The sequence below is a fragment of the Hypanus sabinus genome, chromosome 26 (genome assembly GCF_030144855.1).
Source record: "Hypanus sabinus isolate sHypSab1 chromosome 26, sHypSab1.hap1, whole genome shotgun sequence".
Lineage (NCBI taxonomy): Eukaryota > Metazoa > Chordata > Chondrichthyes > Myliobatiformes > Dasyatidae > Hypanus > Hypanus sabinus.
Genome location: NC_082731.1, coordinates 36,986,656 through 37,011,423, shown reverse-complemented (window position 1 = coordinate 37,011,423; position 24,768 = coordinate 36,986,656). Strand labels below are relative to the sequence as shown.

The following is a 24,768-nucleotide window of genomic DNA, read 5'->3' as shown; positions in this document are numbered from 1 at the left end:
CAGAAAAGCAGCCAGCGTAATCAAAGACCAACGCCCACCCCGCACTTTCTCTCATCTCGCCCCTTCAGGAGAGGCAGAGGCCTAAAAGCACGAGCCACCAGACTTAGGGACCGCTCCTATCCCGCGCCGAGCTGTGAAAGCGTTGGCCTAACCACCGTGCTCCTGCGGTGCCGTTTTCAGAGAGGGGACGCCAGGGTGGGGAACCACTTTCCGCAGAGGTGTACCATGCCATTCGGCCCACTGGATCTCTGCTGGCCATCGACCACCCACTCACACTGATCCCATTTCATGCTGCCCATCTTACAGTTCAACTCCACCGCCCCCCCCCCCAGATCCTGCTGCCCGCGCACCCACTTTACGACAGCCAGTGTGGCCGAGTGGCGTAAAACGATGGATTTGGGCTCCAGTGCCTGAGGGTACGAGGGTTCATGTCCCACAGTCCGAATTCCTGATTCTGCTCTTTCTGCGCAGCGGTTAGCAAAACGCTATTACATCACTTTGACTAAACCAGGTGAGGGTGGCTGGTGGGCCTCATACCCAGTGAGATAGGGACACGCCTGTCCTAGTGTGCAAAGCCAGCTTCAGCAGACCGGGCGGATGAGATCTACAGCGAGATCCAACGGCCTGGAAGGTGGTTCTGCGACGCTCCGCGAAGAGCGAAGGTCTTGACGAGGCGCAGAAGACTTCACGGTCTTCCACTGCAACCAAGAAGACTCCCAAGCAACACGCACACAAAATGCAGGTCAGGCAGCATCAACGGAGGGGAATAAATAGTCGACGTTTCAGAACGAGACCCTTCATCAGGACTGAGAAGGGTGGGGGGGGGGAAGATGGCAGAATAAAAAGGTGTGGGGGAGGGTAGCTGGAAGGCGATGGGTGAGGACAGGTGGGTGGAAAAGGTCAAGGGCTGGAGAGGAAGGAATCTGATAGGAGAGGAGAGTGGACCGTAGGAGGAGTGGACCCAGGGGTATAACAGGCAGCAGAGGAGAGGGAGTGGGGAATAGAGGAAGGGGGGAAGGGAATTTTGTTTATGCTTGTTTGTACCACCAGACCCGTACGTCTGAGGTCGAGAGTGGGACTGCCCCAGGACAGCGGCTTTCCCACCCGATAGACTCTCCCATGCAGGGCGGGACGGACGGCTGCCGCCTCCGTCACAGCACCAGCACCCCGACTTCAACTCCGTCGCCATCTATACTCGCGGGGGGTTCCCCCAGGTGCCCAGTCCCCTCCCGTGTCCCCCAGGTGTACCAGTCAGTGGGTGTAATGGGGCCGTGCAGGCTCGCTGACTGGGAAGGTCCTGTTACCGAGCTGTATCTCTAATAATAATAACTGATCTGCCAACCCTCATGTCCTTGGGATGAGGAAGGAAAGTGGAGAACTCTGGTAAAGATGTATAAAATCGTACGAGGCATAGGCAGGGGAGACGGAAACTTTTTCCCCATGGATGGGGTATCTGAAATAGGGAGTCTTATGCAAACCACACAAAGTGCTGAAAGAAAGTCAAGTACAGACCCTTTTCCATTCTCCATTCTGGTTCCCCTCTGATGCACCATCAATAACTCTCAGAGACGGTAGGTGAACGATAGGCTTTTATTAGCAGCAAAAAGGGACCACGACATCTTGGAGACTGAGGGAGGAGCAGTGCCTCCAATTGCCTTTATACCGGGGTCTGTGGGAGGAGCCATAGGAGCAGTCAGCAGGGGGGCATGTCCAGACAGGTATATGTAGTTTACCACACCCTCTCACCCCTTCTCCTCACATGCCCATCAGAACCTCCCTGAGGTGCCCCTCCTCCTCCCGTTTCTCCCATGGTCCTATCAGATTCCTTCTTCTTCAGTCCCCCATCTCTTCCACCAATCCCCTCTGATCTTCTTACTTCATCCCTCCCTCACCTGATTGCACCCATCACCTGCCAGCTCATCCTCTCCACCCCCACCATCTTATTCTGGGTTCTGCCCCCATTCCTTCCCAGTCCTGAGGAAGGGTCTGGTCCCGAAACCTTGACTGTTTATTCACTTCCGCGGACGCTGCCCGACCTGCTGAGTTCCTCCAGCACTTTGTGCATGTTGCTTTGGATTTCCGGCATCTGCAGGCTCTCTTGTCGTGGGTTTAAGGTGAGGGGAAGGAGTTTTGAAGGGAATCCCGAGGGGCAAATTCCCGACACGGAGAATGGGTGTTACCCAGAATACTTCACTGGAGGAGGCGTTGGAATCAGCCACTGTCACTAAGTTTACTTAGAGGGCCACTGGCATAGGATACGGGCCTGTTGTGGGAAAATGGGATAGGGTTTGGCATATGCATGGACCCTCCAAAGCACAAACACAGGGAGAATATGCCAACTTCACATGATAGGGCCAGGTTGAAACATGGGTCACTGGACCGGTGAGCCACATTGAAACCTTCCGTATTCTTAGAAGATCTTCCTTGCCCTCCGGCAGGCATTCCCAGCCTGGGGTCCTGGGTCCACTCGGTTACTGATAGGGGGTCCCTGGCATCAAAGATAGGTTGGGAGCCCCTGCCCCAAGCAGGGAACCACTGGTATAAACACTTCAATCAGATTGAATGGCAGGAGCAGACTCGATGGGCCAAATAGCCTAATTCTGCTCCTGAGTCTAACCCTAGCCCGCTGTCTCTGCCTGTGAACTCTCACCCTTGGTCCTGACCAGCTGTGTCGACAGGACGAGCAGCCACAGGCAGGGGACGCTGTTGGGCCTCCCAGGGACTGGCCTCTGCCCCCATGCCACAGAACCAGCCCAGGGCTGCCCGGTGAGGCGGGCATGACCGAGGCCCTCGGTGGGTCACACCCTCCCCTTCAGCCTGGCCTGCCTGACGTGGCCATGATCCGAAGGGACCAGGTGGCCCGAAAGTCTAACACGAACACTGAGGGAACTCAACGGGTCAATCAGCGATTTCAGGTCCCAGGCCATCAGCTGTCCATCTTGTCCCCCGCCCCCCACAGATGCTGGGTGAGGCCCTCGGTTCCCGCTGTGCCGTGGATTTCAGCATCCGCAACCACCACTGTGTTCTCAGAGACGGAAGCAGCCAAGGTGAGGCATTGGCAAGAGGATGCTGGGGTACTGCTTGGCAGTGGAATGGTGGGATAGACTCAAGGGGCAGAAGGGCCTCCACCTATCCTTGTAATGGGTTTCTCAGCAGCTGAATGACCCCTCCTGTCAATCGATGAGAGGTGGGGGCTCAGTACCCCTGGGCCGCTATGGACCGTAAGTTGGGAAGGTGAGTGGGGGGAGGAGGAGGTGGGTGGACATTTTCCTATTGGGTAAAGGTAACGAATGCCCACCATCCAGGCCAGGCTCTCTTCTCGCTACGGCCAGCAGGAAGGAGGTACAGGAGCCTTAGGTCCCACACCACCAGGTTCAGGAACAGTTATTATCCTTCAATCATCAGGCTCCTGAACCGGTGTGGATAACTTCACTCACCTTAAGTCTGGATTCCACATCTGGACTCACTTTCAAGGACTCTGCTACTCAGGTTCTTAATATTCTGTCAACTGTGCTTGTCTCGTCAGCAAGTTTATATACCTGGTGTTTGAGGTGTCATGGGTGTAGAGAGAGTAGAGCAGTGGGCTAAACACACACCCCTGAGGTGCGCCAGTGTGGATCGACAAAAAAAAAACAAATAGACAGATAAACAAGTAAATAATATTAAGACCTGAGGAGTAGGAGTGAGATATATCAGCTGGTTGAGTGGAGTCACAGCAACAACCTGGCACTCACTGTCAGCAAGACCAAAGAGCTGACTGTGGACTTCAGGAAGGGTAAGATGAGGGAACACACGCCAACCCTCACTGAGGGATCAGAAGTGGAGAGAGTGAATAATTTTGAGTTCCTACCAACACGAGGGAATCTGCAGCTACTGGAAATTCAAGCAACACACACAAAATGCTGGTGGAACGCAGCAGGCCAGGCGGCATCTATAGGGAGAAACACCGTCGACGTTTCGGGCCGAGACCCTTCGTCAGGACTAACCGAAAGGAAAGATAGTGAGAGGTTTGAAAGTAGGAGGGGGTGGGGGAAATGCGAAACGATAAGAGAAGACTGGAGGGGGTGGGATGAATCTAAGAGCTGGAAAGGTGATTGGCGAAAGTGATACAGAGCTGGAGAAGGGAAAGGATCATGGGACGGGAGGCCTCAGGAGAAAGAAGGGGGGGAGCACCAGAGGGAGAAGGAGAACAGGCAGAGTGATGGGCAGAGAGAGAGGGAAAAAAAAGAGGAGGGGGAGAAAACTAAATATATCAGGGATGGGGTAAGAAGGGGAGGAGGGGCATTAACGGAAGTTAGAGAAGTCAATGTTCATGCCATCAGGTTGGAGGCTACCCAGCCGGTATATAAGGTGTTGTTCCTCCAACCTGAGTGTGGCTTCATCTTGACAGTAGAGGAGGCCATGGACAGACATATCAGAATGGGAATGGGACGTGTTTCCTGTTGCCTATTTCTCTGAGGGTCTATCCTGGACCCAACATATCGATGGAGCTCTAATGAAGGCACAACAGCCTCTATGTTTGATCAGGAGTTTGAGGAGATTGGGTTTGTCACCAAAAACACTTGAAAATTTCTACAGATGTGCCGTGGAGAGAATTCTAACCGGTTGCTTCACCTTCGGGTATTTGGGGGTGGGGTGGGGCTACTGCACTGGAACAAAAGAAGCTACAGAGAGTTGTAAACTCAGTCAGCTCCATCATGGGCATTAGCCTCCATCATATCCATAGCATTCTGGTCGCCTCACTACAGGAGGGAAGTGGAAACCATAGAAAGGGTGCAGAGGAGATTTATAAGGATGTTGCCTGGATTGCGGAGGATGCCTTATGAGGATAGGTTGAGTGAACTTGGCCTTTTCTCCTTGGAGCGACGGAGGATGAGAGGTGACCTGATAGAGGTGTATAAGATGATGAGAGGCGTTGATCATGTGGATAGTCAGAGGCCTTTTTCCCAGGGCTGAAATGGCTACCATGAGAGGGCACAGTTTTAAGGTGCTTGGAAGTAGATACAGAGGAGATATCAGGGGTAAGTTTTTTACTCAGAGAGTGGTGAGTGTGTGGGATGGGCTGCCGGTGAAGGTGGTGGAGGTGCAAACAATAGGGTCTTTTAAGAGACTCCTGGATAGGTGCATGGAGCTTAGAAAAATAGAGGGCTATAGGTAACCCTAGGTAATTTCTATGGTAAGGCCATGTTCGGCAGCATTTTGGGCCGAAGGGCCTGTATTGTGCTGTAGGTTTTCTGTGTTTCTCTGCTACCCAGACAGAATATAAGGTGTTGCTTGACTGTACTCTTTCCCATAGACACTGCCCAGCCTGCCAAGTTCCTCCAGCATTTTCTGTGTGTGTTCCCTGGATTTCCAGCATCTGCAGATTTTCTCTTGTTGGTGTATGGTGACATTTTTTTAATAAATTTACTTTGAACTTTGTGGCCTTGGGGTTGGAGGCGAGGGCAGGCGGGGGAGATGGGGACAATGTTCCGTCTAAGGTGTCCGCGCACTCACGCATCTTTTGCTACGAGCGCACAAAGGCATTTAAACCGCGCACAAAATGTTGTCACCCTTTACCTATTCGGTGTGGTGAGCATATTTCACAATCACGTTTGCTTTTATCATTTCCGATGCGGAAGGTGTTGACAATGTGGGGTTTGTGATGATTTGTCTGCAGAGTTTAGAACGGGTTCATTTACACTGTTCTTATTGAAGAAATTATTGAATCACAGCGTCAAATTCCAAAGAAGCAAAGGGTGTGAAATGCCAAAGAACTGCGAGTTCATTTAAAGCGGATTGGCTTGACGAAACAGTGGAAACCGCAACACCGAGAGCTCATGAGGTCAGGAACGTGCAGATACGAGAAATATTTATGTGCCATACAGAAAATGACGTTACCTGCGTGTATTATCGTGTTACAAAAGTTGCTGGAGAATTTGCAAGTGGGAGGAAGTGGAATGGTATTTGGAAACTTGACTCTTTTTAAAGACTTTTCGGCCCAAAACGTCAGCAGCGCTTCTCCCTATAGATGCTGCCTGGCCTGCTGCGTTCCACCAGCATTTTGTGTGTGTTGTTTTTAAAGTGCCGTTTAGTGAGCAAATCAGGCGAACGTTGTGTGCAAATGCTCTGGCGAGAAAATCCGTTGTTACCCGCCACAGGCCTGCTCCAAACATGAGAAAATCTGCAGATGCTGGAAATCCAAGCAACACACACAAAATGCTGGTGGAACGCAGCAGGCCAGGCAGCATCGAAAGGGAGAAGCGCTGTCAACGTTTTGGGCTGAGACCCTTCGTCAGGACTAACTGAAAGGAAGAGGAGGGGGAGGGGGAAATGAGATATGATAGGAGAAGACCGGAGGGGGTGGGGTGAAGCTAAGAGCTGGAAAGGTGATTGGCGAAAGTGATACAGAGCTGGAGAAGGGAAAGGATCATGGGACGGGAGGCCTCGGGAGAAAGAAAGGGGGAAGGGAGCACCAGAGGGAGATGGAGAACAGGCAGAGAGAGAGAGAAACAAAAGTGGGAGGGGAAAAAAGACTAAATATATCAGGGATGGGGTAAGAAGGGGAGGAGGGGCATTAACAAAAGTTAGAGAAGTCAATGTTCATGCCATCAGGTTGGAGGCTACCCAGCCGGTATATAAGTTGTTGTTCCTCCAACCTGAGTGTGGCTTCATCTTGACAGGAGAGGAGGCCATGGACAGACATATCAGAATGGGAATGGGACGTGGAATTAAAATGTGTGGCCGCTGGGAGATCCTGCTTTCTCTGGCGGACTGAGTGTAGGTGATCAGCGAAACGGTCTCCCAGTCTGCGTCGGGTCTCACCAATATATAAAAGGCCACACCGGGAGCACTGGACGCAGTATACCACACCAGCCGACTCACAGGTGAAGTGTCGCCTCACCTGGAAGGACTGTCTGGGGCCCTGAATGGTGGTGAGGGAGGAGGTGTAAGGGCAGGTGTAGCACTTGTACCTCTTGCAAGGGTAAGTGCGGGGAGGGGGATCGGAGGGAAGGGATGGGGGGTGGTGGTGGATGAACGGACAAGGGAGTCCCTGGGGAAAGCAGAATGGCGGAGAAAGATGTGGTTGGTGGTGGGATGCACACAAGTGCTGGAGGAACAGCAGACCGGGCAGCGTCTATGGAGAGACGACAGTGGGCGTTTCCGACCCTCATCGGGACAGCCACGCATGTTTTGTGAGAGCGAACCCGGGGGAGACCGAAGTTCTTATTGACAGTGTCTTGCTGGCTGGGAAATAAATGTCTCTCTGTATGAAATTCAGTGCGCTGGGCAGAACATCGCACAGCTGCAGAGTTGTGCGGACGCTGGTCATTCCGAGTTCTCGGCTGGGTGAAGGGGAGTTCGAGGGCCGGGACCGGGGGAGGAGCACCGGGAAGTGCCGGGGCCGAGCGGCTGCTGGGAGGGGCCTCAGCCGGAAGGCAGCGTTAAAACCGCGGAGGGAGGCGGAGGCAGAGGCAGAGGCAGAGGTTCCACCATGGGGAGGAAAGTCGCGATCTTCGGCTCCACCGGCATGACGGGGCTCGCCACACTGTCGCAGGCCGTCGCTGCAGGTGAGCGTGACCGCTGACTGACCGCCACACTGACCAGCCATGTAGACCAGTCGCTGACCGGTAGGTCCAGCCACACGGACCAGTCGCTGACCGGTAGGTCCAGCCACACGGACCAGTCGCTGACCGGTAGGTCCAGCCATGTAGACCAGTCGCTGACCAATAGGTCCAGACACACAGACCAATCACTGACCGACAACTCTGGATAAACTGACCAGTAAGTCCAATCACTGACAAGTGAGACCTGCCACACTGACCAATCACTGACCAACAACTCTGGATAAACTGACCAGTAAGTCCAATCACTGACCAACAACTCTGGCTAAACTGACCAGTAAGTCCAATCACTGACCAACAACTCTGGATAAACTGACCAGTAAGTCCAATCACTGACCAGTGAGACCTGCCACACTGACCAGTGGAAGGAACCTCCAAGACCAGTGAGCAACACCCACAAAATGCCGGAGGAACTCGAAAGGACGGTCAGCGTCGATGGAAAAACGATCACTTCCATCGTTGCTGCCTGACCTGCTGAGTTCCTTCAGTAGTTTGTGCGTTTGCTTGGATTTCCAGCAACTGTAGATTTTTCTCGAGTTTAGGCCAGTGAGAGACCCAGCGGCACTGGGTGAGGCTGGGGCAGAGAGAGCACCAGTCTTTGTGATAAGCAGTCAGGTCCGATTAAAGTCAACCGCCCGCGTTACCAGTACAAAACAGACGTATCTGCTATTACTGACTCACCTCTCTTAAATACACCCAGCATTTCAACATTAATAGTCGATTCCAAGAATGTTTGGTAAAAATAATCAAAAGGCAATCTTAAAATAGTTTTGAAAACCAGGAAAAAAAGTGTAGAGGGCAAAAATGATTGGTAGGGATGTCACAGACTGGTGGTTGGCCCCTCTATATTGGAGGGAATGGTGAAAGCACTCAGTTTTATATAAGACCATGAGATTTAAGAACAGAATGAGGCCATTTGGCCCATCGAGTCCGCTCCACCATTTCATCATGTCTGATCCATTTTCCCTCTCAGCCCCAGTCTCCTGCCTTCTCCCTGTATCCCTTCATGCCCTGGCTAATCAAGACCCTATCAACTTCTGCCTTAAATATACCTAAAGGCTTAACCTCCACAGCTGCCCGTGGTAACGAATTTCACAGATTCACCACTCTCTGGCTGAAGAAATTCCTCCTCATTTCCGTTCCCAAAGGACGCCCCTCTATTCTGAAGCTGTGCCCTCTGGTCCTAAACTCTCCCACCATAAGAAACATCCTCTCTGCATCCTCTCTATCAAGGCCTTTCACCACCCGACAGGTTTCAATTAGGTTACCTCTCATTCTCCTGAACACTAGTGAATACAGAGCCATCAAACACTCTTCATATGACAAGCCATTCAATCCTGGAATCATTTTCGTGAACCTCCTTTGAACCCTCCCCAGTTTCAGCACATCCTTTCTAAGATAAGGGGCCCAAATCTGCTCAAAATACTCCAAGGCCTAATAAAGCCTCAACGTTACATCCTTGCTTTCATATTCTAGTCTTCCCGAGTGCACGCAAATATGTTCTTAGAGAGTTTGATAACTTTCGTCTCCTTTGTCTTGCATCTCGGATCGCAGGACCCTGCAGCAGATTGTGAGGTCAGCTGAGGAGATCATCGGGGTCTCTCTTCCCGCCATCACGGACATTTACACTACATGCTGTACCCGCAAAGCAAACAGCATTATGAAGGACCCCATGCACCCCTCATACAAACTCTTCTCCCTCCTGCCATCTGGGAAAAGGCTCTGAAGCATTTGGGCTCTCACGACCAGACTATGTAACAGTTTCTTCCCCCAGGCAATCAGACTCAATACCCAGAGCCTGGACTGACACCAACTTACTGCCCTATTGTCCTGTTTATTATTTATTGTAATGCCTGCACTGTTTTGTCCACTTTATGCAGTCCTGGGTAGGTCTGTAGTCTAGTGTAGTTTTTTTTCTGTGTTTTTTTTTAAGTAGTTCAGTCTAGTTTTTGTACTGTGTCATTAACACCATGGTCCTGAAAAACTGTCTCATTTTTACTGTGTACTGTACCAGTAGTTATGGTCGAAATGACAAAAAAAAGTGACTTGACTGGACTTCAGTCTATTGCCTAGTCTTGCCTAGTGAGTTGTTTGACCAAAGTTGCTGAGGTGTAACCAGTTTGCCAAAACCAGCCCCGTCAGGCTCGTTAGCCGCCTCGTCATTCTCTCAGTGAGGAGAGGTCAAGGCGAGAAAGCTACCGAGTGGCATTCCCCTCCAGGCTGCTCAGAGAGACTCTTTCGAAGGGTGGCCCTGTTGGACGCAGAGGACCCAACACTTTAAGGACATGGACGGATAGTGAGAGGCTTAGATCCGGGGTTCCCACCCTGGGGGCCACAGACTGCTTGGTTAATAGTAGGAGACCGTGGCATAAAAACCCTGGCTTCGATAGAGTGGACGTGGGGAGGATGTCACTGGGTATACCTAAAGAGGAGATTGATAGGAAGGGTGTCAAGGTTATGGAGAGTGGGATTAAGAGGCATAATGAATCAGCCATGATGAAATAGAGCAGACTTGATGGGCTGAATGGCCTAATGTTTTGGTCTCATGTATGCATGTGAGTATTTGTCAAACATGAGTGGATTTAACATGCTCTTCCATGGGAGAGTCCTCGGTGTTCAAGTTTATTGAGAACCCCTCCCCGTTAACATCCTGGGGTTCACTAATGAGCAGTACAGTACATGTTGTTATAAACTACCTTCAGACTCGTTTTCCTACAGGCATTTACAGGAAAACAAAGAAATTCAATAGAATTCATGAGAAGTCATTCCTTCGTTATGTACCGTGTCGCGCGACCGTGATTTCTCTTGTCAAGTTTATCCTACAGAAGCGGTTTGCCATTGCCTCCTTCTGGGTAGCGTCGTTACGAGCCATTATCAACACTCTTCAGAGATTGTCTGCCTGGCATCAGTGGTCGCAGAACCAGGACTTGTGATCTGCACCGGCCGCTCGTACGACCGTCCACCACCTGCTCCCATCGGGGGGGGGAGGGGCTTGCCCGCATTAGGGTGAGCTGCAGGCCTGTGGAGGGAAGGAGCGCCTTACACCTCCTTTGGTAGAGACTTGTCTCCACCCCGACGCCCATTATCAGAATAATCAATACATAAAGACTAAATACAAAGAGAAATGTGCAAAAGACAATTTATTCAAATATAAAAACATTACTGAGAACATGCGCTGTAGATTCCTCGAATGTAGCTTGTGGGATCAGTGCAGAGTTGAGGGGAGTGAGGTTCTCCACGACGGTTCGGGAGCCTGGTAATCGCCGGGGTACGAATTGTTCCTGAACCTGGTGGTGCGGGGCCCCAGGTGAGCAACCCCCCAAGTGACTGCTAAACATTGCCGGGGACACCGTATCTGGAGCTGGGGAGCCGGCACCCAGCTCCATGTTAAATCCTGAGAAGCCTTTGCTTGGTCACGAAGTACTTTGGGAGGCCCTCGGGTTGCGATAAATGTAATGTCGTTGTTCCTTCTCCTAAAAAAGAAAACCCCTATCCTTCCAATTAGCTGCTCACTGCTCATGCTCCCGAGCTCTTTGTCAGTGGCTCCTGTGGGGAAAGTTTTTGCTGTGTCATCCCCAAGTGCCAACGTTTGTCGGTGCGTCGGCCTAGTTGTGAGATGCCCCTCGGCTCCACACGCCTGCAGAGGGCCGATAAGTCTACATGCGCTTATCTGAAAGAGGGAAGGGGCTTATCAGCTAGCAGTTGCCCATACTTCTGCCCTCAGAATAAAGCTGAGAGGGGTGTGGAAAAAGTGAGCTGGGCGGGGGAGGAATATCGGGGAGACTGAGGAGGATTAGTGTAGAGAACACGTATGTTTGGGTCCACGTGTCTGTGGCATTACAGTGCATAACGACAGTGTCCGGTTCTTAAATATACATACATGTATTAATTCTCATATGGTGCATAGTTCCCTGAAGGTGGAATCTCATGTGGATAGGGTGGTGAAGAAAGCTTTTGGTATGCTGGCCTTTATAAATCAGAGCATTGAGTATAGGAGTTGGGATGTAATGTTAAAATTGTACAAGGCATTGGTGAGGCCAAATATGGAGTATTGTGTACAGTTCTGGTCACAGAACTATAGGAAGGATATCAACAAAATAGAGAGAGTACAGAGGAGATTTACTAGAATGTTACCTGGGTTTCAGCATCTAAGTTGCAGGGAAAGGTTGAACAAGTTAGGTCTTTATTCTTTGGAGTGTAGAAGGTTGAGGGAGACTTGATAGAGGTATTTAAAATTATGAGGGGGATAGATGGAGTTGACGTGGATGGGCTTTTTCCATTGAGAGTAGTGGAGATTCAAACAAGAGGACATGAGTTGAGAGTTAGGGGGCAAAAGTTTAGGGGTAACACGAGGGGGAATTTCTTGTAGCTGTGTGGAACAAGCTTCCAATAGAAGTGGTAGAGGCAGGTTCGATGTTGTCATTTAAAGTAAAATTGGATAGGTATATGGACAGGAAAGGAATGGAGGGTTAGGGGCTGAGTGCAGGTCGGTGGTACTAGGTGAGAGTGAGCATTCGGCACGGACTAGAAGGGCTGAGATGGCCTGTTTCCGTGCTGTAATTGTTATACAGTTAATTCTGCAATCATCTTGGACATTCGTGCTAGTGGACCAAGGACTCGTGACCATGTGGAAGCTGGCGTGTAGTGGCCATTCCCATGTTAAATAAAATAATCCACAGGCATCCTGCACCAGAAGCAAGTCAGCCTTGACCCCAGGGGTGCTTCTGAGAGATTGTTGCTTATCTCAAGAACTCGGCCGTGGGTGGTCCCAAGCCCGACTGCAGACGGGGGAGGGCTGGGCGTGGAGCTAGCAGCCCCGTTCAGAGCTACAGGAGCTCTGAAGGCCTCATTCCTGGAGAGGAATGATCTGTGAAGGGGGCCCAACTCGAAAGACAGGCCCAGTACAGAGGACTCTGGCGAGATGCTGTTGGCAGCCTATGACCCCGGACGGATGATGGGCTTAAAGAGCAGAAGAAGAATGTCTTAAGTCGAAGTGTTTTGGATGACAAAAGTCCCGAGAATGACAAAACTCCTGAAAAGTTATAAAAGAGGTTAGTGTTAACTGTGTTTGAGACAATCTCTGATTGTATTGATAATGGCTGGGGTCACCCGTCTTGTAAAGACACTGCCCAGAAGAAGGCAATGGCAAACAGCTTCTGCAGAAAAATTTGCCAAAAACAATTATGGTCATGGAAAGGCCATGACTGCTTATGTCATGTGACACATAACAAATGAAGTGTCCCACAATTGTTCCAGCTCGAGAAGTGTGGAAGTCGGTTTAAGTCGTGAACCTTAAACAGCCTCTGTCAACCGAGTTCAGCTCCTGGTCTTCACGTGTGGCTCAGCTAATCAGCCCGGCAGAAGCATTTCTACTGACAGGAGAAGGGGAAAAGTCGGGTTACTGGCGCCTTAAAACCAGTTGCTTCGGGCAGATGGGGCTCGTCAGCAGTTGGCAGCTCATTTAGGAGAGGGAAAACTCTGATCTCAAACCTCTGCTGCCTTGCAGCTGTACCCACTCATGGGGGAGGCTTCGGGAGTAAACCCCAAGGAAAGATCCGGAGCTGGAGTCCCTAAGCCAGTCCTACACTGAGTTCAACGCTGACTGGCAACTCCTGCGATGCTGCTGGTACCAAACTGTATCGGTCTCTGCCATTCCTTTGGGTTCACCAGATGCTACGTGGGCAACAGCTTGCTCTCCGTATCGTACCACCCAGGCTGGCATATCCAGACAGCTAGGACGCAACGTCCAAAGTTGACCCTGATCGTGGAGGCCTCACTCACTCACAGAAAGCACCCACAAGTGTAAATATTAAAATGACCGACAATCTTCTTTTCCTGGTTACGCCTGAGGAATAAATATCAATCTTGAACTCACAGGACAACTGCTCTTCTTCACCATATCCAGCAAACTGCCTAAAGAGTATAAGTGGGTTTTAAGTGTGGTAGGGATACTCTGTAGAAATTAGCCAGAATTATAGACAGACATTTCCAAAACCTGTATGCCTTCTCTCAAAAGGAGACAAGATATGTGGAGCATAACTTTACTCAAAAGTTGATAGTAAATTTAAGGTTAAATTTATGGTCGAATGCTCGGGTCCAATGAAAACTTTACTTGCAGCAACGTTAGGTGTACAACATTTACAAGATAAATGTAAATTCAATTCCAAATTCCAAGGCAGACATTTCTATATTCAGTACATATTATGGCACCTTGGACAGCAATATTGGTAGAGGGTTCGCATATAGAGTCATAGAGAAGTACAGTACAGAAACAGACCCTTCGGCCCATCCAGTCCATGCTGAAACCATTTAAACTGCCTGCTCCCATCGACTTGCACTGGTATCATAACCCTCCTATCCACGTAGCTATCTTAATCGTTGAAATCGAGCTGGCATGCACCACTTGCGCTGGCAGCTCATTCCACACCCTCACCACCCTCTGAGTGAAGAGGTTTTCCCTCATGTTCCCCTTAAACTTTTCACCTTTCACCCTTGACCCATGACCTCTGGTTGTAGTCCCACCCAACCTCAGTGGGAAAAGCCTGCTTGCATTTACCCCATCTATCCCCCTCATATTTTGGTATCCATTTATCAAATCTCCTCTCAATCTTCTACATTCCAAGGAATAAAGTCCTAACCTATTCAATCTTTCCTTATAACTCAGGTCCTCCAGACCTAGCAACATCCTTGTAAATTTTCTCTGCACTCTTATATCTTTCCCATTGGTAGGTGACAAGTTGTATTTGAACCCTGACACCCCCCCCCCCAACTCATCGATCACAAAATCTAGAGATTATTGAGCGTACCCGCAAGAAAATGTATCTCAAGTGATAAATGTGGACTTTGAAATTGTGAAGGAACAATTTTGTATTCGTCCGTACTGTGGCGGAAAGGAATATCGAGCTGAAACTATATTCCCAATCCTGAGATTCCCGTGGCTGTATTCACCTCTGCACTTACTACCTGCTTTCTGTCACAGGTCACGAGGTCACGGTTTTGGTCCGTGACCCTGCCAGGCTGCCTGCAGAGCCCAAAGGGATTAGTGTCATCGTCGGTGATGTCACGAATAAGGAAGATGTCCAGAAGACCGTCAAAGGTCAAGACGGGGTCATCGTCGTTCTGGGAACCAGGAATGATCTGAGTGAGTCTTTGTAAGGGGTAGCAAACGTGAATCCCTGTGACCTGGAGTGTTTGAGGAGTATAGTATAATGGGAAATTGGATTATAGTGGGAAAGGGATTAAGCTGCAATCAGGAAGGAGGAAACTAAAGTAGAACGTAATCACTTGCAGCAGCAAAACTAATCCAAAATTAAGACAAAATAATTGCCACTTGCCCATGACCGTACGCACTGTTATACTTGCTTGATGCTCCCACAGTTCCAATCATTGCTCCAAACCCTTTAGTCGATCCTTTATTAACAATTAGCAAGCATACAGTTAAGTATTATTTTGCGTTATCTCAGCGGTCAGCGAAAGATACGACCTCTGCTGGTCCCAAGCTACAAGCTGCAACGAAATAAGCAAGAATACGGAACTTATTCCCTCCGCTTCCCCCCCCCCACTCATGTGACTAGTTACCATAATACACGTAGTAAATGTGCCACGCACAACGCATCACAGATACGTGGCTCCTACGTCACCCATAATGGCCTGTTAGACCGTGCTCTGAGCTCCGCACTCAATTCCACGTCGGGATGTGACCTTGAACCTTAGAAAAGGGAGCATAGTGACGCATGCAGGTTGCTCCCAGCATGCCTTGGACTGTGTTGGTCATTAACACAATCAATGCATTTCACTGTAGGTTTTGATGTTTCAATGTACGTGTGACAGTAAAGCTGATCTTTATCTTTGCTGTCTGCCTGCACAGGTCTTTTTCTGGGGCTCTAACGCTTTCCACTGTGCTCTGTTAGTGCTTTACTGTGTACCACCCCCATGCACTCTTTAATTATTTGATCTTTATGAACAGAATCAGAATCAGGTTTAATATCATCGGCATGTGTCACGAAATTTGTTAACTTTGCAGCAACAGTGCAATGAAAAACATAATAGAGAAAAAAATCTGTGAATTACAGTAAATGTATATATTTATTCAGATTCAGTTTATTGTCATTTAGAAAACACAAATGCAATGCAGTTAAAAAATGAGACAACGTTCCCCCAGAATGATATCACAAAAGCACACGACAAAACAGACTACACCAGAAAATCCACGTAACGTTTGGTAATCCCCAATCCAGAGTCCGGAGAGGCTGCTGCATATTAGTATCGCGCCATCGTCTAGCGCGTTCCCCGGAAAAGAGCTCCAAATCCACCAGACAAACAAGAACAAAAACTAAAGCTACAAGACCTGCACAAAACCACATAGTTACAACAGTGCAAACAACAGCATAATTGATAAAAAAAAAACAGACCATGGGCACAGTAAAAATAGTCCAAGATGTTAAAGGACTGTAAGTTCAAAAGAAATCACCACAGTTTCCACAAGTCCCCAGGGTCCCGACAGACTCGCCATCCCACGCCGGCAGCAGAAGGGAGTACCCCCGCTATGGACTTACACAGCGCCGCCCAACTCAGCCTCGCAGACACAGCACACAATGAAAGCGACCTGACCGCAGCAGACTCCGAGTCCGTCGAACCTCCGAGCCGACGACCGTCCCCTCCGGCACAGCTTCTCCGAGCACCATCCTCTGCCGAGCGTATTAAGCCGGCCCCGCCAACGGCCATTGGCAACGCAACCCCGAGGACTGGGGGCCTGTTTTTCCCAGCAGAGTCCCGGACCTCACAGCAGCAGCAGCGAAGAAGGTCTTCCTGGAGATTTCCCGATGTTCCTCCATGCTCCCACGTCTGTTTTCAATCGATTATGATTGTGCACGGCACCCCGCTTCACAAATAACAGGTTATCAGCTCCAGAGTGGCCGCTGCAAGCTGCGTCGCGCCGCCATCTTGGATGTGTGTGTGTGTGTGTGTGCGAGCGTGTGTGTGTGCGAGCGTGTGTGTGTGGGCGCGTGTGTGTGTGTGTGAGTGTGTGTGTGTGTGTGTGTGTGTGTGTGTGTGTGAGGGCGCGTGGCCTAGTGGTTAAGGCCACAAGGAAGAACAGTCTAGTGATCTGAAGGTCCCTGGTTCAAGCCTCAGCTGAGGTGGCGTGTGTGTCCTTGAGCAAGGAACTTAACCACACATTGCTCTGCGACGACACCGGTGCCAAGCTGTATCGGCCCTTGCCCTTCCCTTGGACAACATCGGTGGTGTGGAGAGGGGAAGGCCTGCAGCTTGGGCAACTGCCGGTCTCCCATACAACCCTGCCCAGTCCTACGCCCTGGAAACCTTCCAAGGTGCAAATCCATGGTCTCACGAGATTAACGGATGCCTATTGATTGAATCTATATTAAATTAAAATAAGTAGTGTAAAAACAGAAATTTAAACAAAAAGTAGTGAGGTAAAGCTCGTGGGTTCAATGTTCATTTAGAAATCGGATGGCAGAGGGGAAGGAGCTGTTCCTGAATTGCTGAGTGTGTGTCTTCAGGCTTCTGTACCTCCTTCCTGATGGTAACAATGAGAAGGGGGCAAGTCCTGGGTGCTGGGGGTCCTTAATGATAGACGTTGCCTTCCTAAGGCACCACTCCTTGAAGATGATACTCCAGAGGTTAGTGCCCATGATGGAGCTGACTGACTTTACAACTCTCTGTAGCTTGCTTCGATCCCGTGCAGTAACTCCTCCACCATCTCCCTCCACCGCCCCATACTCTGTAAATGTCCTGGATACTCCGGAGGTTAGTGCCCATGATGGAGCTGACTGAGTTTACAACTCTCTGTAGCTTGCTTCGATCCCGTGCAGTGCCCCACCCCCCCCCCCCATACGAGACGGTACATAAGACAGCTCTTTCACTGCGTGTCAGTACATACAACAATAATAACACAATTGCAAAGCATAAGGGACAGCAGGAGTGTGCCATTCAGCCCATCATGGCTGCGCCACTCATCCTGAAATTCCAGGAGGCAGTCAAAGGTCAAGACAGAGCCGTCATCGTTCCGAGAACCAGGAATGATCTGAGCAAGTCTCTGCAGGGGTAGGTGACGGGTGACCTGGGGTGTTTGAGATGCTCCACCCTTCCTGACCAGGACCAGAAAGAAAGCTTTTGGCACATTGGCCTTCGGAAACAAAGCATCGGGTACAGGAGGTGGTCCGTTAGTGAGGTTTAATTTGGAGTACCGTGTGTAGTTTTTGGTCACCTACCTGCAGGAAAGATGTCAATTGGGTTGAAAGAGTGCAGAGGAAATTTTCAAGGATGTAACCGGGACTGGGGGAACTGAGTTATAAGGAAAGACCAAAGAGGTTGGGACTTTATTCCTTGGAACGTAGAAAATTGAGAGGTTTGATAGAGGTCTACAAGATTATGAGGGGTAATCTGAGGGTATTATGAGGGATATGGGGTAAATGCAAGCAGGCTTTTTCTGCTGAGGTTGGGAGGGACGACAGCCAGAGGTCATGGGTTAAGAGTGACATGTGAGAAATTTATGGGGAACATGAGAGGAAACTCCTTCACTCAGATGGGCGTGAGAGTGCGGAACGAGCTGCCAGCACGAGTGGTGCAGGCGAGCTCGATTTGAATGTTTAAGAAGAGAAGTTGGAATAGGTACATGGATTGTAGGGGAGATGTGGTCCCAGTGCAGGTCGATGGGAGCAGGCAGTGTAAATGGTTCAGCATGGACTAGATGGGCCAAAGGGCCTGCTTCTGTGACTGTAAGTTACTCCTTATCCTTTGGGTGCCTTAATAAATAATTATTTTTCCATATGTTGGGCAGCCATGGCTGGCAGCTCATCTGGGAGAAGGAAAACTCTGATCTCAAACCTCTGCTGCCCAGCAGCCGTACCCACTCATGGGGAAGGATTTGGGAGTTATCCCCGAGGGGAAATGTCTGGAGCTGGAGTCCCTTAGGCAGACAGTCCTACGTTGAGTTCAACACTGACTGGCAGCTCCTGTGACGCTGCTGGTGCCAAGCTGTATCGGCCTCTGCCGTTCCTTTGGGTTCATCAGATGTGTGGGGGGGGGGTGGGGGGAGAGCTTGCTACATGGGCGACAGCTTGCTCTCCATGTTGTACTGCCCAAGCTTGTGTATCTAGACAGCTCGACTGCAGAATCTGTGGTTGACCCTGATCGACAGGGGCTTCGCTCTCTCATTTCCACATCATTCAGGCACCTTTCCGCCCTGATTTAATTTCAGAGGAGCGTGCCATTAAATTGGGTTGAGTTGTTCTGTCTTGGCAATCCGTTTGCAAACGTTTCGCCACCGTACGAGGAGCTGTCACCAGCGTGCTGTTCACCGCTGGCGCGTCCTTCGAATGCTCGGCCCTTATCAGTCAGCTGACATTGCAGGGAACTCGATTGTGACGTAGGGAGTGGGTCTGTTCGCCGATTGGCTGCGTGGCGAATTCTGTGCGCTGTGGTCTGGAATTCTGCTTGCGTTTGCTTATCGATGGGATCAAGGTCTACATGTCTGTTTGCAGAAAACTAAGCTTCTAGGAACTGTCTTGTATGTTGTGTGCTTGCTTGTGCCCTGACTTTCACCGATGCCCAGCGGAATTTGTGCCCCTCTCGATCTTCACGGGAGAGCTGGTCACACCACTTGGCAACAAGTTAACATCCATTGGTCTTTGCAGATAGCTTTCTCCCGGCTGGGTCAGATATACTCTCTGTTACAGACGTGAGAGAGCCCACAGTTGCAGGAACTCCAAAGCAACAAACTCAAAATGCTGGGGGAGCACAGCGGACCTGTGGAAATGAATAGACAATCGACGTTTCGGGCTGAAACCGTTCTTTTGGACTGAAAAGGAAGGAGAAAGTTGGCAGATGAAAAGGTGGGAGGGGGAGGGGAAGTAAGCCAGCTGCAAGGTGATTGGTGAAGCCAGGTGGGTGGGAAAGGTCAAGGGCTGGAGAAGAAGGAATCTGATAGGAGAGGAGAGCGGTCAATAGAAATCAATTGTGAGATAATTATGTGTCAGGTATTTATAGAGAACAGAACAGCACAGGCTCAATTGTACTACCGCATGCTGAATTAAAATCATGCGGAGAATATTAATAGAACTATGACAGGAGAGAGACTACAGACGCTGGAAATCGGGAGCAACACACACAAAATGCAGGAGGAGCTCAGGCAGAGGCTCTATGGAGAGAGTAAAGAATCGACGATTTGGGCCGAGACCCTTTGTCAGGACTGGGGGGGGGGGTGGGGGGGGCAGTGGTGAAGATGAGAAGTCAGAACAATAAAGTGGAGAGGGCGAGGAAGAAGTACAAGGTGGTAGGAGGTGAGGGGTCAAACCAGGAGAGGAGGAAGGGTGCAGTAAAGAGCTGGGAAGTTGACGGGTGAAAGAGCTAAAAGGCTGGAGAAGGAGTTTGATGGGAGGGGATAAAAGGCCAGGGAAGAAAGGGAAGGGGGAGGAACACCAGAGGGAGGAGGTGGGCAGGTAGGGAGATGAGGTGAGAGAGGGAAACGGGAATGGTGAATAGTGAAGGGGGAGGGGCAATTACCGGAAGGTCAAGAACTCGATGTTCGTGCCATCAGGTTGGAGGCGACCCGGATGGAATTTAAGGTGATGCTCCTCCAACTTGAGCGTGGCCTCATCGCGGCGGTAGGGGAGGCCGTGGACTGACATGGCGGAATGGGAATGGGAAGTAGAATTGAAATGGATGGCTACTGGGAGGTCCCGCTTTTTCCAGCGGGTGGAACATAGACGCTCGGTGAAGCGGTCCCCCAATCTACGTCGGGTCTCCCCGATGTACAGGAGGCCGCACCGGGAGCACCGGACGCAGTAGACAACCCCAGCAGACTCACAGGCGAAGTGTCGCCTCACCTGGGAGGACTGTTCGGGGCCCTGAGTGGTGGTGAGGGAGGAGGTGTAGGGGCAGGTGTGGCACTTGTTCCGCTTGCAAGGGTAAGTGCTGGGAGGGAGATCAGTGGGGAGGGGTGAAAGGACAAGGGAGCGATCCTTGTGGGGATGGGAGGGAGGGTAGGGAAAGATGCCCTTGGTGGTGGGATCCTATTCAAGCCAAGACACTCATCACCAACTCTTCACAGAAAATGACATTTATTAGTTTACAGAAGCAGAGAGTGGAAGGGTGGGGGGGAGATGTGTTTGGGGGAGGATCCCGTTGGAGAAAGAATTTCAGGCTGAAACCCTTCATCAGCTCTTAGTAGAAATGAAATCTATTAGTCGTCGTATTAGTCTATTACACAGTGTGCATGCTGCATTATGGGTTTCACTGTCTTGGATACTGCTGCTGCAGCAGGTTCGCTTTAAAGGTTATTTGTCGCACGTACATCAAAACATGAATTGATTTGCGTAGCTTGTGCCAAATCAAGTCAGCGAGCTCCGTGCTCGTGGCCACGCATCCAGCGCCAACATAGCCTGCCCACAACTCCTCACCATATCACCGCCTGGCACGGGCACTGCCCCAAACTTGATCGCCGGGCACTGCGGAGAGTGTTACGGACAGCCCAGCGCACCTGTGGACGTGAACTTCCCTCCAGTGAGGACATCTGCAGCAGCAGGGGCAAAAAGAAGGCCTGGAAAATCATCGGGGCCACCGGTCACCCCAACCACAAACCGTTTCATCCGTTTCCGTCTGGCAAATGGTACCGCAGCGTTAAAGCCGGGACCAACAGGCTGTTTCCACAGACTATTAGACTTTTAAATTCACATGTCTGTATATTGCAATAGAATGATTTTTTTTTTCTCCCTCACATTGTGGGATGGATGCAAGATTTAAATAAATACTAAATTGAAGCTGTACAGTACAAAACTCATAGGCACATATACATAGTCAAGTCAAGTCACTTTTATTGTCATTTCGACCATAACTACTGGTACAGTGCACAGTAAAAATGAGACAATGTTTTTCAGGACCATGGTGTTACATGAAACTGTACAAAATATAGACTGAACTATGTAAAAAAACAACACGGAGAAAGCTACACTAGACAACAGACCTACCCAGGACTGCATAAGGCGCACAAAAACAGCGCAGGCACTACCATAAATAATAACCAGGACAATAGGGCAGTAAGGTGTCAGTCCAGACTCTGGGTATTGAGGAGTCTGATAGCCTGGGGGAAGAAACTGTTACATAGTTTGGTCGTGAGAGCCCGAATGCTTCGGTGCCTTTTCCCAGATGGCAGGAGGGAGAAGAGATTGTATGAGGGGTGCATGGGGTCCTTCACAATCCTGTTTGCTTTGCGGATGCAGCGTGTAGTGTAAATGTCCGTGATGGCGGGAAGAGAGACCCCGATGATCTTCTCAGCTGACCTCAGGGTGTCAGCTAGGGTGCCTGAGACTTTTGCACAGTACTGTAGTAATCTTATGTACTGTACATACTGCTGCCACAAAAAAAAACAAATTTCATGACATATGTGAGTGATGATAAACCGGATTGTGATCTGGGTCTCTATTGTGGACTGAGAGTGGGACGGGGGCGGGGGGGGGAGGGAATCTTGGTTGGGGACAGGGGAAGGGAGAGGGGAGGGAGTGGGAAGCACCAGAAAGATTTTCTGTAGTGATCAATGACCTGCACCACCCCCCACTCCCCGTCCCTGGAGCTCCTTCTCTGCCACCAGTCCCACACCCTTCCCGCAGCGCTCCACCCTCGCCATTCCCAATGTCCTTCGCTCCCACCGGATTTACAAACTCACTCTCCGTTCCATGTTGACAAACACAGTACTGTGCAGAAGTCTCCGGCACCCGAGCTATATACAATGCCAATTAAAAAGTATCCACCCCACCCCACCCCTCTTGGAAGTTTTCATGTTTTATAGTTTTACAACTTTCAATTGCATTGGGCTTCATTTGGCTTTTTTGACACTGATCAACAGAAAAAGACTCTTTTGTGTCAAAGTGAAAACAGTTCTCTACAAAGTGATCTAAATTAATTACAAATATAAAATACAAAATAATTGATTGCACAAGTATTCACCCCCTCCAAGTCAGTGTTTAGTAGAAGCACCTTTGGCAGCAATTACAGCCTCGAGTCTGTGTGGACAGGTCTCTATCAGCTTTGCACATCTGGACACTGCAATTTTCCCCCTTTCTTCTTTACAAAACAGCTCCATCTGTCGGATTGCATGAGTGAACAGTTTTTTTCAAGTCCAGCCACAAATTCTCAAATGGATTGAGGTCTGGACTCTGATTTGGCCACTCCAGGACATTAACTTTGTTGTTTTTAAGCCATTCCCGTGGAGCTTTGGCTTTATGCTTGGGGTCATGGTCTTGCTTGAAAACAAATCTTCTCCCAAGTCGCAGTTCTCTCGCAGAGTGCATCAGGTTTTCCTCCAGGATTTCCCTGTATTTTGCTGCATTCATTTTACCCTCTACCTTCACAAGCCTTCCAGTCACATAATTAGTTAAATGGAGATCACCTTGTGCAGACAAGATGTTTTAAATCATTGTAGTAAAATTACTCCTGTGCTGTATCTGGAAGAAACAACTGCTGGTGAGTCAGTATCCTGTCAAAAACTAAACTATGAAGACAAAAGAACACTCTGAGCAAATGTGTGAAAAGGTTAGTGAAAAGCACAGATGGCTACAAGAAAATTTCCAAGTCACTGAATATCCCTTCTTAAGTTAATCATCAAGAAATGTAAAGAATATGGCCCAGCTGTAAACCTGCCTGGAGCAGGCCACCCTCAAACACTGAGTGACCGTGCTGGAAGGTGACCAGTGAGGGAGGCACCTGTGACAACTGTCGAGGAGATACAAGCTTCAGAGGCCGCGAGGGCAGAGTGGCAAAGAGAAAGCCACTGTTTGGAAAAATAACTCCCATGAAATCTCGGCTAGAGTTTGCCAGGAGGCATGTGGGAGACACTAAAATCGGCTGGAAGAAAGTTCCCTGGTCTGACTAAAACCAAAATTGAGCTTTTTGGCCATCAGACTAAACTCTATGTTTGGCGTATGCCAAACACCACACACCATCCCTACCATGAAGCCTGGAGGTGGCTGCATCACGCTGTGGGAATGCTTCACTGCAGCAGGCCCTGGAAGGCTTGTGAAGGGTAAGATGAATTCAGTAAAAAATACTGGGAAATCCCGGAGGAAACCCCGATGCAGTCTGCGAGAGAACTGCGACTTGGTTGATTTGTTTTCCAGCAAGACAATGACCCCAAGCATAAAGCCAAAGCTACACAGGAGTGGTTTAAAAACAACAAAGTTAATGTCCTGGAGTGGCCAAGTCAGAGTCCAGACCTCAATCCAATTGAGAATTTGTGGCTGGTCTTGCAAAGGGCTGTTCACTCACGATCCCCATGCAGTTTTGTAAAGTAGAAAGGGGAAGAATTGCAGTGTCCAGATGTGCAAAGCTGATAGAGACCCATCCACACAGACTCGAGGCTGTAATTGCTGCCAAAGGTGCTTCTACTAAACACTGACTCGAAGGGAGTGAATACTTGTGCAATCAATTATTTTGTGTTTTATATTTGTAATTAATTTCTATCACTTTGTGGAGATCTGTTTTCATTTTGACACGAAAGACAATAGACAATAGGTGCAGGAGTAGGCCATTCGACTCTTCGAGCCAGCACCGCCATTCACTGTGATCATGGCTGATCATCCACAATCAGTACCCCGTTCCTGTCTTCTCCCCATGTCCCTTGACCCCGCTATCTTTAAGAGCTCTATCTAACTCTTTCTTGAAAGCGTCCAGAGAATTGGCCTCCACTGCCTTCTGAGGCAGAGCATTCATTAGATCCATAACTCTTTGGGTGAAATGGTTTTTCCTCAACTCTGTTCTATATGCCCTACCCCTTATTCTTAAACTGTGGCCTCTGGTTCTGGACTCCCCAGACATCGGGAACAGAAGAGTCTCTTTCTGTTGGCCAGTGCCTTAAAAAAAAGCCAAATTAAATCCACTGTGATTCAATGTTGTAAGACAATAAAATATGAGGACTTTCTAGGGGGCGGTGAATACTTTTTATTGGCACTGTACATGGGCCTGAGACTATTGCACAGTACTGTTGGTCATTGGAACATGGGAACACTCGGTGGGGAGAATGTACTAAAGGCAGCGGCAGGAGTCAAGCCCTGTTCGCGATCGCTGTTGCTGTGACACCCTTGCGGTTTGCTCTTTGAAACAATTTAAACTGTTTAAATGTGACTTTTGAGTGAAAAAAGCCTCCCACGCT

At 49.6% G+C, this 24,768-nt stretch overlaps 1 protein-coding gene across 3 annotated transcripts in view; it reads left to right on the top strand.

Annotated features, from left to right (window-relative positions):
• Nucleotides 1-7,392: 7,392 nt before the first annotated feature.
• Nucleotides 7,393-24,768, top strand: part of blvrb (biliverdin reductase B) — a 31,236-nt gene continuing 13,860 nt past the window's right edge. For all 3 annotated transcript variants that reach the window (XM_059950864.1, XM_059950866.1, XM_059950865.1), the window contains exons 1-2: nt 7,393-7,550; nt 14,584-14,745. In XM_059950864.1, the coding sequence (XP_059806847.1) occupies nt 7,475-7,550; nt 14,584-14,745 (238 nt within the window). In that variant the 5' untranslated portion in view covers nt 7,393-7,474. The remainder of the gene's footprint in view (nt 7,551-14,583; nt 14,746-24,768) is intronic.